Here is a 24,698-nt window from a genome sequence, read left to right as displayed (position 1 = left end):
TGCAGAATTAGCTTGTTCTTCCAGCTAAGTACACAGTGGAGGTCTTATCACAGCTGGGCTTCCCACTAGTAACCCGGCCTTTCAGAACTGAGCTGCCACTGCAGCGGAGTAGGACTCCCTGGTGGCCGGCCATGCCCTTGTGGAGGGGCCATGGCCGGCAGGTCTCAACAGTTAGTAATGGGAAGTTGCTTAAGTAAAACAAATGCATATTCTCACCAAACCCCCTCAATCTGTTTTGTGACCATTAGTGGATCAACTCCTAGGTGAAACAGTACTGCTTGAGCCATGGGCAGAGCACACAATCACAAGGCAGGCAGGGCCTGGGCAGTGCATCAAGGCCACGCCTCACGCCAGCCTTCTGCTTTCAGCTGACCTGGCTCCCAGCAGCCTCAGAACTTGTTTAACTCAAAGTGTCCCTACACGAGCAGGTCTTGACATTAAAGAAGCACTTAGCAAAAGAAAAGGATCTTTAGCAAAACCACATGTTACATCCTAGTCCAATTACCCAAACTGGCCAAGTTTCATCAAAAAGGAAGAATTTCCAACAAGGTTTTGCAGAGTCCAGGTGGACGGCATGATACAGCTGACTGTGTTTAATGACTAGAACTCTAGAGGCGGAAGCCGAGTGCCTTGACATTTCAGAACTGACTCACAGAGCAGTAACTGTAACCCCAAGAAGTGATGGTATTTTATACTCTAACTTGTACAGTAAAACCAAGTAGTCTGTAAGTAGAACAAGTCTTTATGGTTTTGCTATTTGCATCTCCATTTGTAACAACTAGTTGTGACCAACTATATTCAGTTTTTCTTGGGTTCATAAACTAATTGCATGTTAAGTTATTTCATTGACAAAAGTAAGCTATTACATTTTCTTTCAAAGTTCAAAACCTTTGGGTGGGGCAGGGGGTACAGGATTTCCATTTCAGTGCAACAAAGCAACAAGAAAATCAGTGGGCATCTTACAAGAGTGCCCTTGCTTGTCCTCTGTCCTGTGGCCTTTGTCGCTGGGTCACAGTTGTCCTCGGTGACTGCAGCGGCAGCCACGCAGGGCCGACCACAGCAGAGGCCATCTCGGGTGTTTTTCAAGGGTCAACTTTTCTCCTGAGCTACAGGCCCAGTTTTATCACTAATTCTCTGCAGTAAAAGAAACAAAAACCAGAAGCATTATTAGCTAAATGGATTCTGGCCAATGCTTGGGATAATACCCTCTTTAACCACAACTGGAACACATCAAATATGATAGATGGCTACACCTTTTTATGCATTAAGTTAGCCTGGCTGTTTTTCAGGCTAATTGAAGAGATATGGATTTACTGGTAAATACTTTTAAAACACTGAATTCAATACTACCAAGGACAAAAGAGGCAGGGTGCTTACTCTCAAGACAGAAAATGCTGCCTCACCTTCCTGGCTGCTGTCCCAGACACTGTAATGGGGATCACGGATCATGAAGCATTTATTGACTAAGAGAGTCACTTGGCCCTCACCCCACAATGCTGCCATCCTTGAGCTGTGGCTTATTCCATCCTGCTTCTGCTTCCCTTACACAGTAGGCTCCCACCTCTTACCTTGGAGACCCAATCATGCACACACCACGTCCAATGAGGGACTCAGTATCACTTCCAGCCCTAATCTCTTGTATCAAGAATATCTTATAAGGGCTGGGGAGATAGCTCAGTAGAATAAGCGCCTGCCTGGCAAGCGAAGGGTCCTGAGTTCAATCCCCGGTGTCGCAAAAAAAAAAAAAAAAAAAAATCTTATATTCATTATTGTGGTTCAACACTTCTCATACAATTCAGGAAAAAATAGCTTAGATTTCTTTTTTTAATAAGAAAAAATTCTTGTGAACAAAAGAGTGAAAAATAACACGAAACTTCCAGAACTACTGCAGAATCACTTGTTTCCACCCGTGGGAGCAACCCCAGGGAGGCCACGAGATCTGTGTTCAGTGTTCACCACCAGGAAGTGGCTCTGAGGAGTCGTTGAAAACCAGCTCCCGAGGACCGAGAGCCAGTTCTCATTACTAAAATCTCCAGCTTGTAAAGACAACGCACAGTGAACAGTGAACAACACTGCACAGTCCAGCCTCACCTCCTTCCTGCCCGGGCCATAGCCTCCCTGCTCCTAGGACTATGTCAGAATCACAGCAACAGAGAAAAACAGCCTGCACACACAATACACCCGCATCCATTTTTTAATGCATCTTTTACAATGAGAGGGTAAGATGTTATCATTTACAAAAACTTAGTAAGATATTTAAAATTCTATTAAAATGTGATTGATTTACTTTCTTTAAGAAGTAATCTGGTAGGATATCTAGATTATTTCTCCTAAAATTTATGTACAATTAGTGTTCAATTTTGAGAAGTACTTTGGATCTAAATAGAAACTCTTATATCAACTTGTTCTGTAACTCAGCAAATTAAAGTTTATAAAGAAACATCACATACTGTCTTTTGATTATGCTGTTCCTAACACATACAGTGAGCTTGAAAATTGCTGAATAACACAATGGCCTCTGGCGTTGTATGAGAATCCCAGTGGTGACCCTGCTGGCAGCAGAGGCCAGCGTCAGCCAGCCAGCTGCTAGACCTGTTCACCCGGGGCTGGAGATAACCGCCCACCTTGGGCCCTTCGCTGGGCAACCTGGCCCAGGACAGACACTTACTGTGACCTTCGCGCCAGTACCATCCCCATGGATGGTGAGGAAGGGGTTAGCAGTAGCCGTGTGCAGAGGGGGTGCAGGGGCTCCTGCAAGCAGGCTGTTGATGGGGAGCTGCGTGGGGCCCGGCAGCTGCAGCGGCTGCAGCTCAGGCGGGTGGTGCTGCTGGTGCATAAGCTGGAACAGGAAGGCCTGGTGCTGCTCCTACAGCGGAAACATGGGGAGAGGTCCTAGTCACCGTGCTCACCACCAGCAGTGCGCGCCCTTTCTCCCCACTGGGTACTTAAATGTAAGAAAACAAAACCTCACCGAGAAAAAACAGGCTGCACTAGACAACATCCATTACTATATAAACTACTAGCTAGGACCAGCCCGTTTTCAAAACAAGAGCAAATACAGGAGCTAAATTAGGTTGTCCATGAAGATCAAGACCTGCCATTCAAATAAGTTGAAGATCACTGCTGTCCCATTTAAAACAGATCCTGGGACCTGATCTTTCCACCCTTCAGTTCTGAAGTCACCTGGCAGAGCCATCACTGGCGCCCACAGAGGCGGTGCCTTCTCCACCGGGCTTTTCCTTGTGGCACTAGAGTTAGGGGCTGTTTGACCACTGAGCCCAGCCTTTTCTTAGTTTGAACCAGGCTCTCATTAAGTTAGCCAGGCTGTGCTTGAATTTGTGATCCTCTCGCCTCAGCCTCCCAAAGAAATGAAGTTAAGGCCTGCACCACCAGGTGGAGCCAGCATGGGTCACTCCTCACAGCAATACAGACAGCGTTCAGCGGATTTCCAGGTGCTCACTCTGCGCCAGGTGCTTTTTCTGGTGGTGGGGAACCATGGCGGGAAGCTACGGGGGTCCCTGGGCCACGGAAATGCTCGGACGTGATTGCAGAAGTGGGGAAAGAAACAGCAAGTCTGGTGGGGACAGCCTGCTGCTCCGAGTTTTAAACAGGTCAGGGGACACCCATGCAGGTACAGGACAACAGGGGCCAATCCTGAGCCGCAACCTGCAGAGGACAGCAGAGGGTTCTGGACAGGAACAACCTACTCTCAACTGGGACTTTCAGATGAATCCACACCTGTGTCAGAGACGTAACTGTAATAGGAAGGACAGCATCACTGTCAGCCAGGCAGGCCCAACTTGTCACTCTGAAAGCCCTATTGCCTAGAAAGCAACTGGAGCTAGGAGTACTGCAGCTTCCAGAGCCGTGGGCTACAGTGGGGTGTCAGCCTTAAGAGATGCGATCTAGGCGTGTCCACCCCACTCCAGGGCACTTCCCCAGGGTAGGTCAGAGAGAAGGGGGAGACCCAGGAAAGGAAGGGCCAGTGAGGCGGGATGAAAGCAAGACAAGGCCCAGTCGGGGATCTCAGGAGGTGGGGCTGGGATGGAATATCACCTTTGAAACAGAAAGCAGGGAGAGGAAAAAGGGATCAAGCAGTTCTCTAAGATGGAGATGTGTGTGTGACTCCTACCACCCAAACGTGGGCTGACAAGAGGGAAACTAGCATTTAAATCCCTTCGTCTTCACATCTATGGAATAAAACATGGGACATCCCGTGTCCTTGTCCTAGAAATGCCAAGTCTACTCTGCTGTTATTACTCTGGCACAAACCCTCGTAAGAAAAGCCCAAGTTTAGTTCTCCACGTTAAGACAAAGGCAGGGATAGAAAACACAGTCCCACCTTAGCAGAAGGGTAAGATCGTCCATGTCATCTACTAGGACAGTGAAAGTGAAAATGAGTCCAAGTCAATGTAAGAATTTGCAATGTTTTTAATAAAGCAAAACATTGCGTATTGTTGAAGAATTATGGACCAGGCTACACTGAATGAGGTGTGCAAGACACTGGGGAAAGTCGCTGTGTGCAGTATGCCCCTCTCCCTCCCTGCCTATGCCAGAGGCTTTCTCCACTGCCTCTGCTCTGGTCTCCTCTCAGCTCTGCTAATTTGAACAGAGCCAGAAGCGCCACGGTTGAGGCCCAGCATCCATGTGGCCCTGGGTTCCATCCTCAGCACTCTAACAGCAGCGTTTCAAGTGGGGTGCAGCTGTGACCCCAGGACTATAGGCTGAAGAGATCTTATCTACCTGGCTGCAGAACAAGCCCCCGGGGAGGGGCCCAGCCCTCACAGCCCCGTCCAGAGCCCTGCCATGCTGTCTGCTCCTGCACAGCCCTTCTTTGTGCAGAACCACAGAACCCCTCATCAGCTCCTGCTGCAAAGGTGCAGGAGCGATGTCTTTTCGCATAGCAGTGTCTGAACTTGCAGTAAAATGTCTTGAGTCACCCAGACTCCACCTTCACTTCCTCTACAGGAAAACTCCAAGTAGCCAGCTCCCAGCTGTTCCTCACGGGCTGAAGTGGCCACCGGCCCAGTGCCTTCCCCAGACCCCTTCCCTCAGCCCTAAGCCTGCCCTGGAAGCCTGGGCTGCCACTTTCCCAGCTGTGCTAACACAGCCCTGGGAAACTGGGTCCCCATCACACAGCTGAGCGGCTCGGAAGCCACCCTGTGCTCGAGTGACCATGGGTGATAGCCTATGACCAAGAGGCGCTGTGTGTCGTACTTCAGGAATTGCACCCAGAAAGGGGCTGTACATGCCCAATACAGGCACGAGGCTCTTTCCAAACAATCTCAATATGCAGTTGATGAATTCAGAGCAGAAGAGCCCCTGGGTATGGAGGACACATTCCACCCCTACTGAAATCAATGCTTCCCCTCCAAAATGGTGTCCTGCGGGCCTGCCTGGTCAGCAGGCTGGTGGTCAGGAGCTGCTCTTCCTGCCCGGCCGACACACCTGTCTTGGGCTACATCCACTCTTCACATGGTGGTGGTGGCACCGGCCTGGGTGACCCTTTTGGTAGAGCCCCAACATACCTCGGGCTCCACTCAGCTGCTAAGTTAATCCTTTCCAACTGTGAATCATTACTGTGCCACTATTTGAAGCTCTCTAAATAATTCTTAAAATAATCCTGAGAAAGGAAACTGAAGATATAAAATGAGATTGACAAAACAGGGCAGTGATTAAGGCTGGGCAACAGGGGAAGGGGCACAGAGGGCTTCGGTCATTCTCCTCTGCTCAGGGGCACTTCACAGGTTCCACAGCAGGCTCGGTGTTTGGGAAGCTTCGGGCTTCCTCCAGGTGGACCTGCAGTCCCTTCCTGCTCAGCCAGCCTGGCCGCCCCTCCCTTACCTCGCGCTCTGTGGTCATCTGCCTTCCTTCTAGTCTTCCACAACACAACACATGCCCAGGTCTTTTACAACTGCTGCTGCCTCTACCTCGAGCGCGCCTTCTCTTCTCTCTCCCCTAAGTCAGAAAGGCACACTCCTTCAACGTCGGTTCCAGCCCAGCCCCATGGGGTGGGACAAGGCAGGGCAGGGGCAGAGCCTTCCCTCAGAGGGCTGTGCCAGCCTGGGGCCCCAGCCCCAGCACCACTACACCAAAAGGACAGTGAGGCCAGCGGGCCTGGCGCCAGTCACCTCATCCCTGCACCCGCTGCCCTGTTCTCGGCGGGAAGCGCCACCATGCAGTGCAGACTCACTGTCCATGAAGAGAGCACCATTTTTCTATCACCAGACCCTCTGCCAGTGCGTGTGATAGTGTGCTATGAATGTGCAAGTCAGGAAGGAACAGACTGCCACTACAGGGGTCCTGAACAGCAAGCCAGGCTTTCTGGGCGATGTATGCAATGGTGGTATTTTGCTAAGGGTACCCTAATCCCACAGTAGGGTTTATGCTAGTCTAGAACACTTGCTGCTCATAAAAATCAAATATTATCAAAAGGAAGAACTTACTGGTGTGAGCTGTTGAGAATTTAACAACTGCTGAAACTGTTGCTGATGAATAAGTATTTGTCTGTGCTGGTCAGAAAGTAATCCTAGTCCTGAGGCACTGAAAAATGATTAAAATTCTTACTTTCTACTTTATACTTATGTCTTTTTAAAAATGTAAATGAAAGACAACTTTTTGATTCAACATTTAATAAACTAAGAAGTCTTTAACCATAATACTTTACTTTTCCAGACAGGGTCTCACTATGTAGTTCAGGCTAGCCTTGAACTCACTATGTAGCCCAGGCCGGCTTTGAACTTTGCAGAAATCCTCCTGCCTCAGCCTCCCGAGTGCTGGGATTACAGGTGTGCGCCACCACACCCAGCCTAATAACCACAACACTTTTTAGAAACAATAGCTACAAATTATTTCTTCTTTCTCTTTCTATAATGCATGTATACAACTAAGTAAGAATTCACGTGGTCAAGAAGTGTTTTCTTTTTATTATAAACCAAACAGAAGAAAATTTTTTTTATGGAATAGAAATTTACATGTGTTTATTTTTGATTATTCAGGGATAATTTAACCCATGCTAAGATACACAAAGTTAAAAGAAAGAATCTAAACATACCACTGATTTGACTGATTTTTTTTAATGATCCCAATTATTTTTTTTTAATTAAGCATCAAGAAAAAGAAAGCTAGAAGAAATAGCTTACTAGTACCAAGTACAAATTGCTTAAAGTCATTCCTCCAAAGTATGCTTAATTAACAACATGGCTTTAGTCCCCTTATTTTGAACAAATAGTCATATGAAATTCTAGTACAATGAAACCAACCAAGTTTCACTTCCTGGAAATTCAAGATAAATATTTACCCTTCACCTTATATCAAAATTTCTGATTCAAAGTTAACAAAATTACACTATTAAATTTTAAGAAGCATCACCATGAATCACCTTTCTTCAGAATGTAGGATACATAAATAAAATATACAAAGGGGTAAGAAAAATTAACATTTACATCACAGATCAAGACTAATTTTCAACACAGTACATATTTTATACTTTGTTATTAAAGTTGACTTTAATTGTTTTAATAAGAATTACTTAAGTTTCAAAAATAAATATACTCTGGGTAGAATATGCCTAGTTCAAATTTGGGGTAGACTTTATTTTCTTAAGACGCATCTACAAGGAACAGTGAAAATCCCAAATTAAAGCAGACACTGCTAGTTCTATGTTGCACAAAAACCCATAATATAGCGACAGAAGCATCTCACCTGTTCGTCAGCGTGGCTGGCATTGGATGTGTTGCGTTAGGTGGTACAGTTGTGTGGGTGAGGGGGGCAGGGTTCTGGGACAGGGTGACAGGGGTCTGCATCACCCCGTTTAAAGCTCCTACAATGCCGTTAATTGCCAGCTGGTTACCTGGCAAAGCTCCAATTATGCCCCCCACCGCAGTGGCAGCAGGGATGGAGGCGGCCACGGGCTGCATGCCACCAGCCAGCGCCCCCACGGTCACGCCGTTGACCTGCTGGACCCCTGGGACTCCGGGGCCCTGCTGCGCCGGACTCTGGCCAGCAGGCGGTGGGGTGGAGAGGGCAGACGAGCTGCTGGTGCTCTGGCCACTGGAGGTTAAGTCCTGCTGGAAGAAGAGACACTGTTCCATGAGCCCGAAAGCACTGCATGTGCTAGACTATGATTCACAGCAGAGCACAAAAGAACACAGCCACACACAACTTACCTGGTTTAACACAGGAAGAGAACTGTCAGGTAAAAAGCTGTTTGCTATATGAGGGCTCTTACTGCTGTTCAAAGTATCAGTAGTTGGAGCTAGAATAACGAAAACAAAAATAAGTTTATTTACCCTGTTAAAAACACTGAAGTCTTAACATTCCTATGGCCAGTTTAAATAGAAAACAAAACCTGTATGGCTTTGCAATACCATAGCTTTATATCAATAATGAGATCATTACACGCTTAAATACATTTCACCACTAAACTTTAACTGAAGAAGGGAGAGCAAATTAAAGTCAATCACTTAACAAGATTCTCTATGCCCTTCAAAAACAACCCATCACCCCACCCTACATCTTCATGACGCTGCACACGCCAACTCCTCACGCCCACAGCACTGGGACGCTCTCTCCTGCGTTTCCAGCCACATGCAGACCCTTCTCACACTCACCAGTCTGTGCTGAAAATGGATGCAGCTGATGAGACGGACTGAGGGCCGTGGTTATGGCTGGGAAAGGCACTGAAAGCTGTGCATTCAGTAACTGAAGACGCTCCTTTTTGGCAGTCAAATTTTTAATTTGTTCCTCTAATCTTCGATTTTCTACTTGAAGTTGGTGTAATGACTTCAGCATTCCTAAAACTAGTGAACATTTGGATGATTTTTAATAAAGACAAGCCCATACTCAGGACTATTTTAAGGATTCAGGGCCAGTAATTTTGGAAAAAAAAGTTGAGAGGTGAAGAGTTTTGTAAATGTTTCTAAATAATTAGCGCTTACATATTTACGGCTGAACATAAGCACCAAGGAGGTTGCTCCCAGGCATAGCATCTGAAAACCTAATTGCACATACCAACAACACAATCATATGCAGGTGGCTTCTATTCTTGAAACAAAAATGGTAACAGTTTATTCTCCTCAAAACAGCCTCATTCACTACGAGTCCAAGCTGCGTAGTGAGACTCTGTACCAAATACATTAAAAAAAAAAAAAAAAAGAAAAAAAAAAAAAAGCCTTACTAAACATTGGAAGTTCTCAATGAAGCCGTATTTACCCTACAAAAGGAGCACACCGAAGTCCTCTGACAAGGGGAGAACACATTCTGTTTGAAATGTGCATGCCAGGGTCGGATCTAGCTCAGCAGCAGAGTGCTTTTTCTGCATGTGCCAGGCCCTGTATTCTACACCCAGCACCCCCAAGAAAAGAAAATAACAAAAACAAAAGCCAGCCCTTCAGCAAGGCACACAAAGTAGCTCAGCGTGCTGCGGCACAAGGTGCCCAGCAGGGAGCGCTGTGTGCCGCCACTCCACCTCTCCCAGCAAGGGGCCAGATGCGACTTATGCAGCCACCTCCACTGTGTGGCTCTTCCTGTCACCCAACACTGCTGCTAGGCTGCTGTGATGGGCAATTTAAAACTCTACATATTAAAAAGTTGTATTTGTTGAATGTGACCTCACAGCCTAGGGGAGGGAAAGGCAGGGGAAGGAAGGGGAAGTGAGAGGGAGGGGAGAGGAGGGGAGGGGTAGCCCCACTGGATACAGGTACATATGGCCATTTCCCAAGGACTTAACTTACATCCCTCCTCTTCAGCATCCCAAAAGAAACCCTTCCTGCTCCCAAATGAAATGCAACAAGGCTAATAAACTAGCCCTGTCCTCCAGCTATGTGTTTAAAGGATTATCCCAGCATGAATTTCCTGACAATTAGCATTTCTTGTTGGGAACCATTCATAAAAATACAGATTTGTGGCAAATGGCTCACTATACTAAAAACAGCTTTGCTTTAATAAAATAAAGCAGAAGTTCATATCCAGAAGTGATGGAAATCACCAATTTCCGCCCAAAAAATTCATGTTTGACAGCAAGTCATTCAGCTAGCTGCCACTTATTCTAACCGTTTTGCTGCCATTTTCACCATGGCCCTAACACTTAAAATGTAAGTAAGTTAAATACATGTACATGATCTATACCACACAGTATAACTTACTAAATGATAAATATAACATTAACTACATTTACGATATAATTTTTCTTTTCAGAATATTTTATATTCTCTCTAAATTATAAAACTTAAGAGAGATGATCATAACTGTCTATGAGCATTTTTTGAAAAAATTCTCCATAGGTAAGTTTTCTTTCAACAATTAAGTTTAAGAGAAGAAAGCAAAGAACAAATTACAGAACTATGAAGAAAAAGTACCAATGGTACAGCAGCTGAACTATAACCAACCAGTTACAGATGTGTGCCTCGCACATACGAGCCAGGTGCTTTCTGTGAGCCAGGCACACCATCTTGATGGTTTTCATCTCTTTTAATCCTTACAATAACCACAATGTAGATACAGTCTTATCCCCAATTCTACAAATGGCAGATTAAAGAACATAAGAGAGTTGCCCCAGTAAACACAGGGTTCAGGTCAAAGCAGTAACACTGTAGAATTGGTTCCATTAAACCTTTGTATTCTTTCTTACCACATTATACAAAATATAGATCATAATTTCATCAGTGTTGTGGATAAAAAGTGACACCTGTACCTATCCACCCACCCACCTTCATATGATGGCAAAAAAACGAACACTTACTGTCACTCGGTGTACCCTGTTCTAACAAAAACTGCTGTCCTTCACTCCACTGCCTCTCCAACAGCTGCTCTATGCTGGCCGCTACTGGAGGCAGATTGTCCAAACTGCTGCTGCCCGGCTGATCATAGCGAATCTGCAAGCTGCTTACAGGGGACCTGGGGAAAAGAGAGTCACTCAAGTTAGGGAGAAGGGATGTGCCTTTAGAGAGGGCACAGTAAGGTTTCTTACCTTATCCTGATTGCTGTTCCTGGACAAGCTTTCAAACACCAGGTGACCTATGCCAGAAGTTGAGTTCCTGGGTTTATAAAGCCATAATCAACTCTAAAATTGAGTTATTATCATTCTCCCTCCCTGCATTATAAAATCAAAGAAATGGCTGACACAATAATTAAAGCCCACTAGAAAACATAGGTATATCACCAATAATCTCTGAAACAGGCAATAAAATAAGTTGGTATGGCTTTATCAGACAAAAGACTAAAATTAGACTTTAAAAATAAAGTTTTCTGGGGCTGGTGAGATGGCTCAGGGTCTAAAGCACCTACTTAGAACAAGCTTAGCAAAGCACAGGGGCCGCAGTTCAATCCCCCAGCACCACATGCCAGCCAGCCCCGCCCCCTGGTGGGCTGAGCTGGCCACACACACACACACACACACACACACACACACACACAAATAAAATTTAAAAAAAACTGAGCTAAAGGGCAGGCCCCCTGTTTAAAAATAAAAATAAAAATAAAAATAAAAATAAAAAATAAAGTTTCCTCTCGACTTAACACCATCTTCTTAGAAACCTCTGCACAATGAGAGCCAAGTGGAAGAAGAAGTAAATGCGCAGACTGAAGTGTAAAATAAGAAAGATGAGAAAGAGGTCCAAGTACAATAGCTCGTACACCATGGAGGCCAAAGGAGCAGAAATAAAGAATGCTGGAGGCGGACAGCGCTGGTGCAAGTTTTGGACTGCGTGCTGTCTACAGTGTCTCAATGGATTAGAACTTCACTGCCATCTGATCGCCAGGACCACCTCAAAGAGAAATCCACCTGGTTCAAACTAAGCAGTCTCCTGTTTCTTTGCCCCTGACCTGTGGCATTCTGGACTACTTCTGTTCTTGCTTTTGGCTGAGTGTAAAGCGTGTACAATAAATCATCTCTTATGTGTTAGCTGAAGAATCAACAAAAACAAAAATAAAGTTTCACCTTTTTTTTTAATGTATCAGGTATTTAATTAGGTTCTTAGTAAGAAATTTAGAACACTAATTTATGAGGATAAATTCCATTTGTCAGAGCAAAAATGGATCGCAGGTAGCCCCGGAGCTGAGGTACACCTTTGATTTTTGCCAAAATCTGTGAGTCCACCGCTTTCTGATCCACCTTGCGCTGCTCTGAAATCTGGTTTCTCTCTTTCTCGGTGTCGAAGATCTCGCCCTCCTGGTGTCTGGGCTTCCGCAACTCCTTCTTCTTAAAGTAAGCATCAGTGAGGTGCTTGGGGATTTTCACTTTGCTGATGTCAATTTTTGTAGAGGTGGCAATGACAAATTTCTGGTGTGTTCTTCGTAGAGGAACATGATTAAGGCTCAGAGGCCCAGTCACAAGTAGCAAGCCACTCACCAACTGCTTCAGGAAGACCACTCTCTTGCCTCTGTGACGCCCGGTGAGGATGATCAAGATGGTGCCAGGAGTGATGCTAGCTCGAAGTTTCCGCACATGCTGACTGAAGGGTTTCTTGCCGTGGCTCAAGAGCTTTCGGGGGCACATCTTCAGTAGGGTAGTACCTAGGCATTTTTCGAAGATTAACCACCCGGCTACCTCCATTCTTGTCCCCACTGACCGGTTTTGTGATGGTAGCAAGAACTTTCTTCTTCTTTTTCTTCTCAACCTTTGATTTAGCAGCTGTGTACTTTTTCTTGTACAAAGCCTTTCTGGAATGCATAGCAGATCAGGAGTATCTACCAATTCCTCTAACCAGGACAGGATTTCGGCTGCAGTGGGGCTGCCCCTTCTTGGACTTTTTTGCCTTCTTCACCTTACCCTTTTTACCAGTGCCACTGGCAGAAGCCTTCTGGGCTTCAGGTTTCTTCTTTAGTGTCTGGCTTCTCAGTTTTTTCACCCACCATCTTGCAAGATGGGAAAGAGAACTAAGTTTCACCCTTCTTTCTTAATAGACATTGTATCAGAACAGATGACATAGAAGATACCATAGAAGACATCTGAATTTATGAACAATAAAATGTTAACCAAATATGAATAAAAATATTTTCACAATTCTCTTAACTTTTGTTTATTGAGACAGGGTCTTACTATGCAGTCCAGGCTGGCCTTTAAACTCATGGTGATGCTGCTGCTTCAGCTTCCCAAGTGCTGGGATTACAGATGTGTACCACCAATGCCTGGCCATCTTAATAACTCTGAAGCAGTTTTTTGTTACAAATTAAAAACTATTTTCAGGGCTGGGGAGACAGTTCAGCATTCTAAGTGCCCACCTGGAAAGCACAAGGACCTGGGTTCGATCCCCGGCACTGTATGCCCTGCCAGCTCTGCTGTGCTTGCTGGTCACCGAAACCAGGAATGGTGGCACACACCTATAATCCAGCGCTGGGGAGGCTGAGAAAGGAGGATCACTACAAGTCTAGGCTGTGTAGCAAGACCCTGTTCCAAATAAACACATCTTAAAAATAATTTTTCAGTACCAAGGAATATTCAAATCAAAGCAATGTATAAGGAACATGTTATGAAAATACTTCTAAAATGTCAAATCTGTACTTCAAATGATAACCATTCCACAACAAATTTTACTTCTGTTAAAATGAACATGTAGGTGTCTTCAATTAATAAATGGGGTCAGGGCCTGCCGGACAGCTCAGCAGATTAAAGTGTCTGCTTAGGTAGATGAAGGGACCAGGGTCTGATCCCCCACATGCCATGCTGGTCCCACCCATGGGGCGTACAGAGACAGAGCTGGAGACTGGGTGTGGTGGCCTGTAATCCCAGCGCTTGGGAGGCTGAAGGCAAGAGGATCACTACAAGTTCAATCTGTATAGTGTGATCCTGTAGACCCTATATTAAACACATAAAAAAAAAAGAAAATGGGATCATTTTGCTCTCTAACTTTCTTGTAAAGCATCAGGAAAGAACATTGTATGTCCAGGTTCTATTGTTCCCTCAGGATGACAGAAGCAGTGCCACTCCTGAGACAGAACCCTAAGCACAGACCCACCTTCAAGAAGGAACAAGCACTAGCTTCCCAGTTCCTCCAAAGTCACTGCTGGCACTGGGTGGCATTCTGTTCAGCACCTTAGCAGGCTTCTGTGCAAAATTCTTACAGAAGGGCCAGGGAGATGGCTTAGCAGAATAAGCGCTTCCGTGGCAAGCGCAAGGGTCTGAGTTCAATCCCAGGTTCCACCAAAAAAAAAAACCTCTTACAGAAGAGCTTCAGCAAAGACTTTTTACTGTCTCTGCAAGTACCACACCTGACAATGGCCGTGAGCTTCTCACACTGCATAAAGCCAGATAATTCATTATACTGCAGGGTGACTTCTAAACAATTTAATCATATTAAATAATTTAATCAATGAAAGCCAGTATTCTAATACCCACTAATAAAAACCTCCATTCACAGCCTAGTGTGATGGCATACCCTGTACTCTGTGAGGCTGAGGAAGGATGATCCAAATTCAAGCCAATTCTGGTGATTTAACAAGATCCTATCTCAAAAATAAAATTTTAAAGAGTTGGTGATATAGCTCGGTACAAAGGTCCAGTACTAGAAAAACAGACCCACCCACTAAGCAAAACAGCACTAAGGAATTTTAAATAATTTCTGGGTAATGGGCATGATATTGTAGAGTGGGAATAAAAAAGGCTCTCTCCACTAAACAAGAGACAAAACTCCACTAACTTTTCTTGGGGTTTGAGCCAAGTGGTGGTGGTGGTGGTGGTGGTGGTGATGGTGGTGGTGGTGGGGTTGTTAAAAGTATAGCTCAGCGCGAAGGCCCTGAGTTCAATCTTCAAACCAGTCAAAAAGAAAGGAAAAAGATACAGCAGTATAGAGGTACACAGAATCAGAAGCCACTTTAGATTCCCAGTTTCCAGAGGAGGGGCATTTAATCTCTGTAGAGGTCAATGAAAAACAAAACAAAGTGGAACGAAACAAAACACTACTTTTCATTCATCCAGGAATTACACAGAAAAAAGGCAGTACTAGTATCATCAGAAAATGTAGAAGCTGCTGAACCAATAATGGCTGTAACAGGGTAAAGATGTTCCTCAACAGACATTCCTCGACAACATGCACAACACATCAACACTAACACTCTCATGTGTCATCACATGGAAATCTGAATTTTTAAGAGAACAGTCTTCCACACATGAAGACCCTAGAATGAGTTTTTCCAACCTAGTCTCTGTCTCATTCAGTCCAGTGTTTGAACTACAATTTGTGACATTAGAGAAAACCATCTAGAAGGTACAAAGCTGGAAAGTATAATAAAATAAACCAAATTTCACACCACCACCTTCCCTGTCTGGAACAGAGGGAAGATACAGTCCTTGCTTGGTTTCCATATTTATCCACCAAGTAGGTACCTGAATGTTGCATATATGTACAGTGATTTCACAAAGCTTGCACAGCTGTGCAACTTGGCTTCAAACAATGAAGACTGAGAGAGATCTCAGAGACCTGCTGTCAAGAGTTGCACAACCAAAGTCAGAATTAGAGGCTGAGGAAAGAACACTGCCTACAACCCCACAGCCAAGCTAAATGGAGTTGCAACTTTAAGACATTTTAAAAATATTTTATGAGCAACAATAATCACTCAAGCTAATGAATTAATAGCAAAAGCAGCTAAATATGTATACAAATGATAAAAGGTTCAAACTGATTTGAAGCCAGAAAAAAATATATTCCTTCTAATCATGTTTAAATTAAAATGCAAGTTAATTACTCTCACTGCCTAAACATGGCCTCCTGCTATAGACCCATTTCAGAAGCTCACAGACATGCGCTCCACAGAGAGGACCGCACCGTTTCCAGATGCGCTGGGGTGAAGGGTACTCACCTTGGGGACAGGCTTCCACGGGGTGAGCTTCCTCTGCCGACCAGGCTGCGGCTGTTGTCCCCCAGGTCCTGATCTGCAGTGTAAATATTTCAAAGCTGATAAACTGACTCTCTCAGTGGATAAGAGGCTTTAAGCTCCAGCCCTCATTCCCCTCAACACACATTAAACCTCTCCCACTGTCTTTCCAGTCATGAGGAAAGCAGAAGACCTAGCATGTGGCTGAGAACTGCTGAACTGCGGCCTGTAAAGCGTTGTCCCTACATGTTTCTGTGAGTGTCAAAGGCGATGGATTGTGTTCGGTTCTTTCATTTCTTTCAATTTTACAGCACAGAAGCGTGGTTTGAATTTACAGTACCCTCCCCTCAGCCACTTTTAATTTCTATGGTTAAAGTAATGAATCACAGCTGTGGACAGCTAATCTGTATGCTTATCACAGCACATCCTTACACTTTGTATTTTTTAACACTTTGCATTCCAAGAAAGTCATAAAATATATTTACACACAGCTTCACATGAGACTAAAGTTACATAACACAAATCTACACACCAAACATAAATTTTTAAATTGATTTTAAAAAAAAAAGTAGAAATCTGAAGTTTAAAGGAAAAAAAAATGTAATCCTTCTAAACACTCCAAGAGTATCCCTGCTTGAAAAGTAACTTGCATTTCCCTGCAGCTAGCTCCTAATAAAACCTCCCTATCTCTCAGGCCTCTTTCAAGGTTGTGCTTCTCTTTTTCTGAGGCAGGTAACCTCTGACCCTGAAGGGCAAGGACAAGATTGATCCATTCTTGGTGAACTGCTAAACCCATGCCCTGCCCCCAACAGGCATGACTACTTGGACATGTCAACAAATTCTTAAGGGGGAATGAGACACAGCAAATCTGGGCTCATTAAAACAGTACAAGGCAAGTGCTACAAAATGTCAACTGGCCAAAATTCACAGATTACTAAACACTGTAAAAATTGTCTATCGGGATCTTTTTTAACCAAGTTTGTGTAATGCAGTTTCATGAATTATGCAAATAAAAGTCCAGGCTATTCAGAGAAAAGCCCCATGTTGCACTACTTTCATTGCACAGAAGTGAGGACCAAGCACATCAATCACGGGAGTCACCGGAGACGTTTGTGTTCCTGCCTACTGATGGCTGTGCTTAAACATTTACATTTCAGACAGCAAAAGGGGGGAACGCACATCACTGTTGTGCAGCACAACATACTACTTACTTACGAGTGGGATTCTTTTGGTTTTAAAAGGAGGCTGGAGACAGTGATCCCTCTATTAACCGTACCGCTACCTCTAAACCTTTTCAGTGAAAATGAACCAATGGAGAAAAATTGCACTGGAGACAGACATTTAGAGTTGAATTCTTGAAACCTTACCTGTTTGACTGCTTTCAGACTGAGCTATGAGAGCTGCCACTGCTGGATTTGGGTTTGATCTGCTGCCATACATATGAGACGGTGCCTGGCTAAGAGAACAGCCAGGCAGGGCATTTGCCTAAGCAAAAAGAAGTACAATGACAAATGAATTGTACCTGAAAATATCTTACTGTTTTTTCTCCTAATATACATACTAATTATTCCTTCTCGCCTCAGAATATATATTCTTGACTTTCTGAAAAATCAAATTTTATTTTTGCTAGCTTTACACAATTCCAATGTCGATTTTTATTTTTTTTTTTTTTTTTTTTTTTTTTTTATTTTTTATTTTTTTTTTTTTTTTGGTGGAACCAGGGATTGAACTCAGGCCCTTGTGCTTGCCAGCCAAGTGCTTATTCCCCGGCCCTGAATGTCAATTTTTTAAATCATTCCCTTTTTTTTTTTTTCTGGTATTTTTAGGGAAGGGTCTACAGGGTGCTCAGGGTCTCACTACTAGATCAGACTCATAGCAATCTGCCTGTTTACAGCCTCCCAAGAGCTGGGATTACAGGCACAAGCACCACCACACCAAGTCTCAGGGAGGCAGGACAGGCCCAGGGATCAATCCCTGACCCTCGCAGCAGTGCAGGCACTTTAATCTGCTGAGCTATTCGGCTGGCCCTCATTCTTTTGTTTACCATAGGATCTCACTACACAACTCAGACTCTGTAGTGATCCTCCTGTCTCAGCCTCCCCAGGCCTAGATTACAGGCATGCATCACCACACCCAATTTTGGTGGCTGGCACAGCATGCAGTACCAGGGATTGAATCTCAGGCAGCACTTAGACCACTGAGCTATCTCCCCAGCCCCAATATGTCATTTTTTAAAGTTACATAACTACTGCAAACTTTTAGAAGACTGGCAAATTCAAAGTATCTAGTCAAAACTAAAACCTGTAGTATAGTAACCATGCAGACATATGATTAAGCTTACTAAACCACTTATTAAAAAGAGCAGGTACACAACAGATATTTAACATATCCTTCAGTCCTTTACATCACAAGCTGGCTAAAGAGATTCAAAAACTCCAACCCTAAATTCTAGCATTTCAACTATGCAGAGCCATATTTTCACTGCTTATGTCTGTCATTAGTAAAACCTGCACACTGTTTTGTTACTTCCTATTTTGATAGACTTGGAAGGCTGCTGCTTTTTCTGTTTTGTTTTGTTTTTATTTTAAAAGAAAGCAAACAGGCATCACAAGTATGCTTTCTATACAATGCAGGGCTCAACGAATCAGAGCTTTGCCCTGACCCCATATACGGCACTGTCTTTCTGGCAGGCAGCCAGCTCTACTAACTGAAGAGCTCCTCCAAAGTGTGTAACTCATTCATGCTGCTAACCGCAATTCTGAAGGCCTCTACTGGGAGCTGTGCCAAACAAGTGAAAATGAACCCTTGAACAGATGAAGCTGAGGAGGCTGGCCAAAGTATTACACAACCTAGTGTAACAAAATGCCTCTTTGGTGTGTATACTCTCTACTCTTCAAGAATTATCATAACCTGCAAATGTGCCATTTTTGGAGCAAATCTTGTACACAAAACACTGCTACTCACAGGTTATCATTCCCTGAAAGGATTTTCAGCTCTAATAGAAACATAAATTTTAAACTAAACTTTTTTATTTTTATAGAAGTTTGAATGAAATCAAAATTAAGCTTTTATAAAGTAAAATCACTAAATGATCAGTTCAAAACAATCCTGACCATAACTTCAAAAAACTGAACCACTTCTAACACAAAGCTGAATAACAAGGGGCCAGGGAGATGGCTCAGTAGAATAAGTGCTTGCCTGGCAAGCACAAAGTCCTGAATTCAATCCCTGGTTCGGCAAAAAAAAAAAAAAAGCTGAAAGCTGAATAACAGCAGAACAAAAGATGTGAAATATTTAGATATGTACAACAATATATAAGATGATAGCAAGCAAAATATTACAGAAAATAAACTGTGTTTCTGAGTAGACTTACAACCTGTTTTCTCTTGGCCTTTGGCCAAATTATTAACTACAGAAAATGTGCCTTTACAATTCACAGAATCAGTCTTCATAATATAGGATCCTGTCCTTGCTTTCCATTGTTTCAAAGGGTATATTTAATATATTACACTTTAGTCTACAAATTAAACCTATTTATTTTGGGTTTTTTTTTCTTATTACTGATATGCACATAGAGTCAGTAAGTATGTACTATAAAATCCTGTTTTACAGTCAATCACAGACCTCAGTAAAAGGTAAGTTACAACTTAAATATCACTTACCATGAGTTAATAGTGTAGGACACATAAAATACACAATTCATAAACTAAATGCCATACGGTTATGTTATCTCTCCAAAAGTTAACTATCTGAGCATCTCAGCTACTCATAAAATAAATGAAAACAAGGAAAATACAACCAATCTAACAGAAAAACCAGATGTTACCACGTACTCTTAAAGCCTCAGACATCCAACCCTTACAAATGCCTTTCAGAGAACCAATTCTTTTTGTCTTTTTAAGATGGAGTCTCACTACACAGTTCAAGCTGGCCTTGAGCTCACTTTGTAGCCCAGGCTGGTCTTGAACTCATAACCTTCCTCCTGCCTCAGCCTCCCAAGTGCTGGGATTATAGGCATGCATCACCACACCAGGCCCCAATTACTCTTAGAATCAATTCCAAAAATATCAACTAAGCATATTATAGATTAGAAGTAGAAAATGAATTACAAGGAGAAAGCAGTAGTATCATGAGATACTTTTTTGGAAGTAAGAAGTAACAGCCAACAAGGACAGAGTGCCAACAAGATGACGAGCACCATCAAGCACACTGATGAGATGATCCTCAAAGAACAGAGACCCTCAGACACCTGAGCACCTGCAAAGCAAGGTGATACTCTGAGCCTCCAACTTTCAACTGCTATGCAGTCATCTATGTTATGCCCTGGCTAAATCACAACCACTAATTTATCAGCTGGAATTCTTTTTTAACTCCAATTATCAGACTCATGAATTGTCTAAGTTGCTTGACGCAAATAACAAAACCACAGCACCTTTTCTTAGGAAGGGTTCTTTCTGCCAAGGACTTCATATTTATCTTTAACAGATTCAAATTTCAAAATTGTAGCACTTTCTTGATCTGATCTCCAAAGTTTCTTACTTTTCCTACCACCTTTCAGGCCCATTATAGCAAAGATCAAAATAAAAACCAGTGCAGCATAACACCTATCTGCATAATGACTTGAGCAGAAGGAGAATAGTAAAGTCTATTTTCATAAAAGGTGGCTGGCAAAAGTTAGTAACAATAAATTAAAAGAATACTACCCAAAATGAACAACTTCTCAAACTATATGGATGATGAGGAAATAACCAAAAGTTGTTTTTCCTTTGAAAATAGAACAAAAATCAACATTACCTTTAAACTCTCAAGAGAGAAACAAGAACAAGTTATTTTAGACAGATTTTTTTTGATATAAAGAATTTTTTTTTTTTTTTTTTTTTTTTTTTGGCAGAACCAGGGATTGAACTCAGGCCCTTGTGCTTGCCAGGCAAGTGCTTATAAAGTCTGTAATTTGTTTCTTTTTTGATATATGAAAATGTTTAAGCCACATTGCATTGATTTCTTTTCTTTTTTCTTTCTTTTCTTTTTTTTTTTTTTTTGGGCAGAACTGGGGATTGAACTCAGGCCTTTGTACTTGCCAGAGAAGCGCTTATTCCACTGAGCCGTCTCCCCAGCCCCTGATTTCTATTTTTTAAAAACTCAAGTTGTGACATCATTTTAAAGTAGACAGCCTGACTTAAAGATTCTACAAATATCTGCCACAGCTAAGACAGTACACTAACAGTGGAATATGTGGCAATATGAGCCCATGAAAACCCCCTTTTTTGGTACTTCCAGGCAAAAAATTTAAGAGGAAAAAAAAAAACCCACAATTGAGAGGAAAGATTCACAGCTTAACAGCAGAGAAGATGAATAAAATGAAAGAGTTGGAAAGAAAAGACAATGACTGAAAAGAATACACACTGCAACTGGTATTGTGTACACTCAAAAAATCTTTGAGAAATACACCAAAAGCATATTACTGAAGTACTGTATGTCTGCTTCAGAAGACCAGATATGAAGACTAGAAATTCTTTTCTGGAAGAATACCTGTATCTTGACATTTCAGCTTTATCCTGCCCAGGAAAGGAGAATAGCTGCCATGGAGAAGTGTTCTCCTTGTATCTACTAGTATTACACACATGAGCCTGTAGGGTAGGAAACAGGGATATTCATAACACATAATGCGATAGCTGTATGGAGTGCAGGGATGGCAAACTTCTTAGAGCAAACTTGTTAAATACAACAGCCTGCTGTGGCACATGTGCCATAGGTTTGCCACCACTGCTCAGTGTTCTTACAACTTTCTAGAATTATTTCAAGTTAGTATTGCCATAATAAACTTCTGCTCTAACTTACAATATGAAAATCTTAAAGAAGCTTCTGTCTCAGTTACTTTTCTCTCTTTGTTGGGACAATATGCCCAATACCCCAAATTAAGGAAGGAAAGGTTTATTTAGCATTCAGTTTGTGGAGGTTTCAGTCTATAATCAGCTGGCTCCAAGGCACAGTGGCACGTGGCAGAGGGCAACAGGATCAAATAAGGGAGGAGAAGCAGCAGCAACAGGAGAGAGAGGCAAGCCTCTCTCCCTTCCTTATACTGTATTCATGCTATCCGCCCCAGGGAGGAAATAGCATTCACACTCATAATCCCAGCTCTGGATCACTCAATTAATCACAAGCTTTAAAACCCCCCTGCCCCAATGACTGCATGAGGCTTTGGAGGAGACAACTACACAGAAACCATAATAGCTTCCTTCTGTGTAATTATTTTTCAAGATGGTCTCCAAAGATCAACAGGTTAAAAATAGATTACTGAAATCCAAAACACTGTTAGACAAAATATGTCTCAGTTTGAGTTACAGAATACTGTTAGCAAACTTGAAATAACATCTAGGAAAAAAAAGAGTAAGTCTATCAAGGCAGCATTCAAACTTCAGTCAAACAGACTTTGTCTCCTAGAATGTTACCAAAAAATTAACAAAACTGAAATTATATTTCAGCTTGAAATTTCTCCTGTTTTTTTTTTTTTTTCCTAGCATCATGGGAGTTTTATTGTGCAGTGAAACTTTTAAACTATCAATACAAATGCCAGGATTTCTCCTGTTAACAATTCATCTCTTGCATTTCAAGTCTGCTTATAACCAGAGGTATCTGTAGTAATTCTAACACATTCCAAAACAGTTGAATAGTGAAAAAAAGTCAAGCTATATGCTCAATTACTCAAGACTTTGACAGGGATACAGCTCAGCAGCATAAGTACCTGCCTGGCAAGTGCAAGGTCCTGAATTCAATCCCTCGTGGTAATAATAATAATAATAATAATAACCTCATGTAATTCAAATATAAGATTATAAAGTGGGTTTTGATTTAGATAAGATTTTTGCCGGGGCTGGAGAGATGGCTCAGTGGTCTAAAGCACCTACTGGGAGCAAGCTTGGCAAAGCACAGGGACCGCGGTTCAATCCCCCAGCACCACATGCCAGTCAGCCCCGCCCCCTGGTGGGCTGAGCTGGCCACACACAGACACACACACAAAAATTTAAAAAAAAAAAAAAAAAGATTTTTGCCCCACCCTGTTGACAGAATCAAAATTAAAGAATGAACAAGAAAAATTAGGTATGAGTGAATAATACCTATGACAAGTACCTTTGCAAGGTACTGTATATTGCTAGGGTGTGTTTGAAACTTCATACTGCAAATACAACATTAAGAGCTCGAATGTCTTAAAATAAAACTTACATTTTTAAATTTGGAAACACAAAATTCTTCTTGAGACAAGGTCTCCCTGCACAGTCCAGGCTGGCTTCAAACTCACCATGTAGCCTAGACTGATGTCAAACTCACAGCAATATGTAACATAAAATTTACCATTGTATCTACTTGAAGTACACTGATTTGTTTGTTTATTTTTAGAGACAGGGTCTCTCTATATAATTCACACTGGCTTTGAACTCACCATGTAACCCAGAGTGACCTTGAACTCACATCAATCCTGCCTCAGTTTCCCAAGTGCTGAGATTACGGGCATGCAGCACCACGCCTGGCATAAACACAGAATACTGACCCAATAGGTTTCTAGGAAAAATATGAATGGATGCTGGACAGGGATCAGAAAGCCCACTGTGAATTTCTCCAGCTTGATTCAAAGTTTATATTATGAAACACTCTGATAACAGGCCCTATTTCCGTGGCAGCTACCACCAGTAAGGTTTTAATTCTCAGCATGTGATGAGAGATGAAACCAAGTGTGAACAACTTTCAGATCCCATGAGTAGGTTAACAGTTGAAGCTGTCAGATTCAATTGCATCATTCCACATTATTCAATGCTCCAAACTGCTCCCTAATTGTTAGGATCTTAATGTATTCAAAACCATTGTTTAGGCTAATGCTAAAATGTTCCACAATTGAGTTCTGCAAAAGCAGTAGGAGGGATTAAAGTGTAGTTAAATCAGCGAACACTCCCAATTTGACCACAGGACTGTATAGAATAACCAGCAAATTCCTAAGGCTTCTTAAATGACTAGTAAAATTGATGTATCTCTTAACTTTTAGGGGAAAAATAAGTCTCTATGAAAAAGTTACTGAAATAATTTTTGAACTGGAAAGAGCTTGACCCACTGTGGAACCTAGATTAATGTATCTATGTTAGCATGGCATTGTAAGTTTAAACACAGGGCTGGGGAGTTAGCTCAGCAGCATAAAAACCTGTCTGGCAAGTGCAAGATCCTAAATTATCTCTGGCACCACATACCATGCCAACCTGGAACCAGGCATGGTGGCGCACACCTGTAATCCCAGCACTAGGGAGGCTGAGACAGGAGGATCACTATGAATATAAACTATGCAGCATGACCATGTATCACCAAAAAAAAAGAAAAAAGGTGTTAATAGAAAGTGTGTGTTTTTGGTTTGTTTGGTTTTTTTTTAAGACAAGGTCTCGCTATGCAGTTCAGGCTGGCCCTTAAGCTCCCTTTGTAGCTCAGGCTGGTCTCAACTTGCAATGATCCTCCACCTCAGCCTCCCAAGTGCTGGGATTACAGACATATGCCGCCATGCCTAGCCCAAGTCAGACCTTCTTGCTTCTATACTAACTTTCACTGCTTACCAGATACATGACCTTGTGCTGTTGCTTAGCCTTTTCAGCATTCAAGAGCAAGTGATATAAAACACTTACTTTAAAAATCTTATTTTAATAAGGAAGTTGGGCTGAGGAGATAACTCAGTAAAATAATCACTTGCCTGGCAAGCACAGGGTCCTGAGTTCAATCCCTGGTACCGCAAAAAAAAAAAAAAAAAAAAAAAAAAAGAGAAGGAATGGGGATTTAAAAAAAAAAAAATTAAGGTATGTTTTCTGATGTACCAACTCCCAAAAGGAATGTAATCATTATATAGTACAAATATATAT

At 42.6% G+C, this 24,698-nt stretch overlaps 1 protein-coding gene across 10 annotated transcripts in view; it reads right to left on the bottom strand.

Annotated features, from left to right (window-relative positions):
• Positions 1–389: 389 nt before the first annotated feature.
• Positions 390–24,698, bottom strand: part of Mllt10 (MLLT10, histone lysine methyltransferase DOT1L cofactor) — a 192,312-nt gene continuing 168,003 nt past the window's right edge. For 7 of the 10 annotated variants that reach the window (XM_023704959.1, XM_023704965.1, XM_023704961.1 and 4 more), the window contains 10 exons: positions 17,178–17,295; positions 15,796–15,868; positions 10,742–10,896; positions 8,613–8,801; positions 8,169–8,257; positions 7,705–8,069; positions 6,447–6,543; positions 5,845–5,958; positions 2,669–2,866; positions 390–1,134 (listed from right to left, as the gene is read on the bottom strand). In XM_023704959.1, coding sequence (XP_023560727.1) covers positions 1,090–1,134; positions 2,669–2,866; positions 5,845–5,958; positions 6,447–6,543; positions 7,705–8,069; positions 8,169–8,257; positions 8,613–8,801; positions 10,742–10,896; positions 15,796–15,868; positions 17,178–17,295 — 1,443 coding nt within the window. In that variant the 3' untranslated portion in view covers positions 390–1,089. The remainder of the gene's footprint in view (positions 1,135–2,668; positions 2,867–5,844; positions 5,959–6,446; positions 6,544–7,704; positions 8,070–8,168; positions 8,258–8,612; positions 8,802–10,741; positions 10,897–15,795; positions 15,869–17,177; positions 17,296–24,698) is intronic. The other 3 variants (XM_023704960.1, XM_023704967.1, XM_023704968.1) reach the window with 3 other exon arrangements.

The sequence above is a fragment of the Octodon degus genome, unplaced genomic scaffold (genome assembly GCF_000260255.1).
Source record: "Octodon degus isolate 3935 unplaced genomic scaffold, OctDeg1.0 scaffold00208, whole genome shotgun sequence".
In the NCBI taxonomy this organism is placed as follows: Eukaryota; Metazoa; Chordata; class Mammalia; order Rodentia; family Octodontidae; genus Octodon; species Octodon degus.
This window is presented reverse-complemented; position numbering and strand designations above follow the sequence as displayed.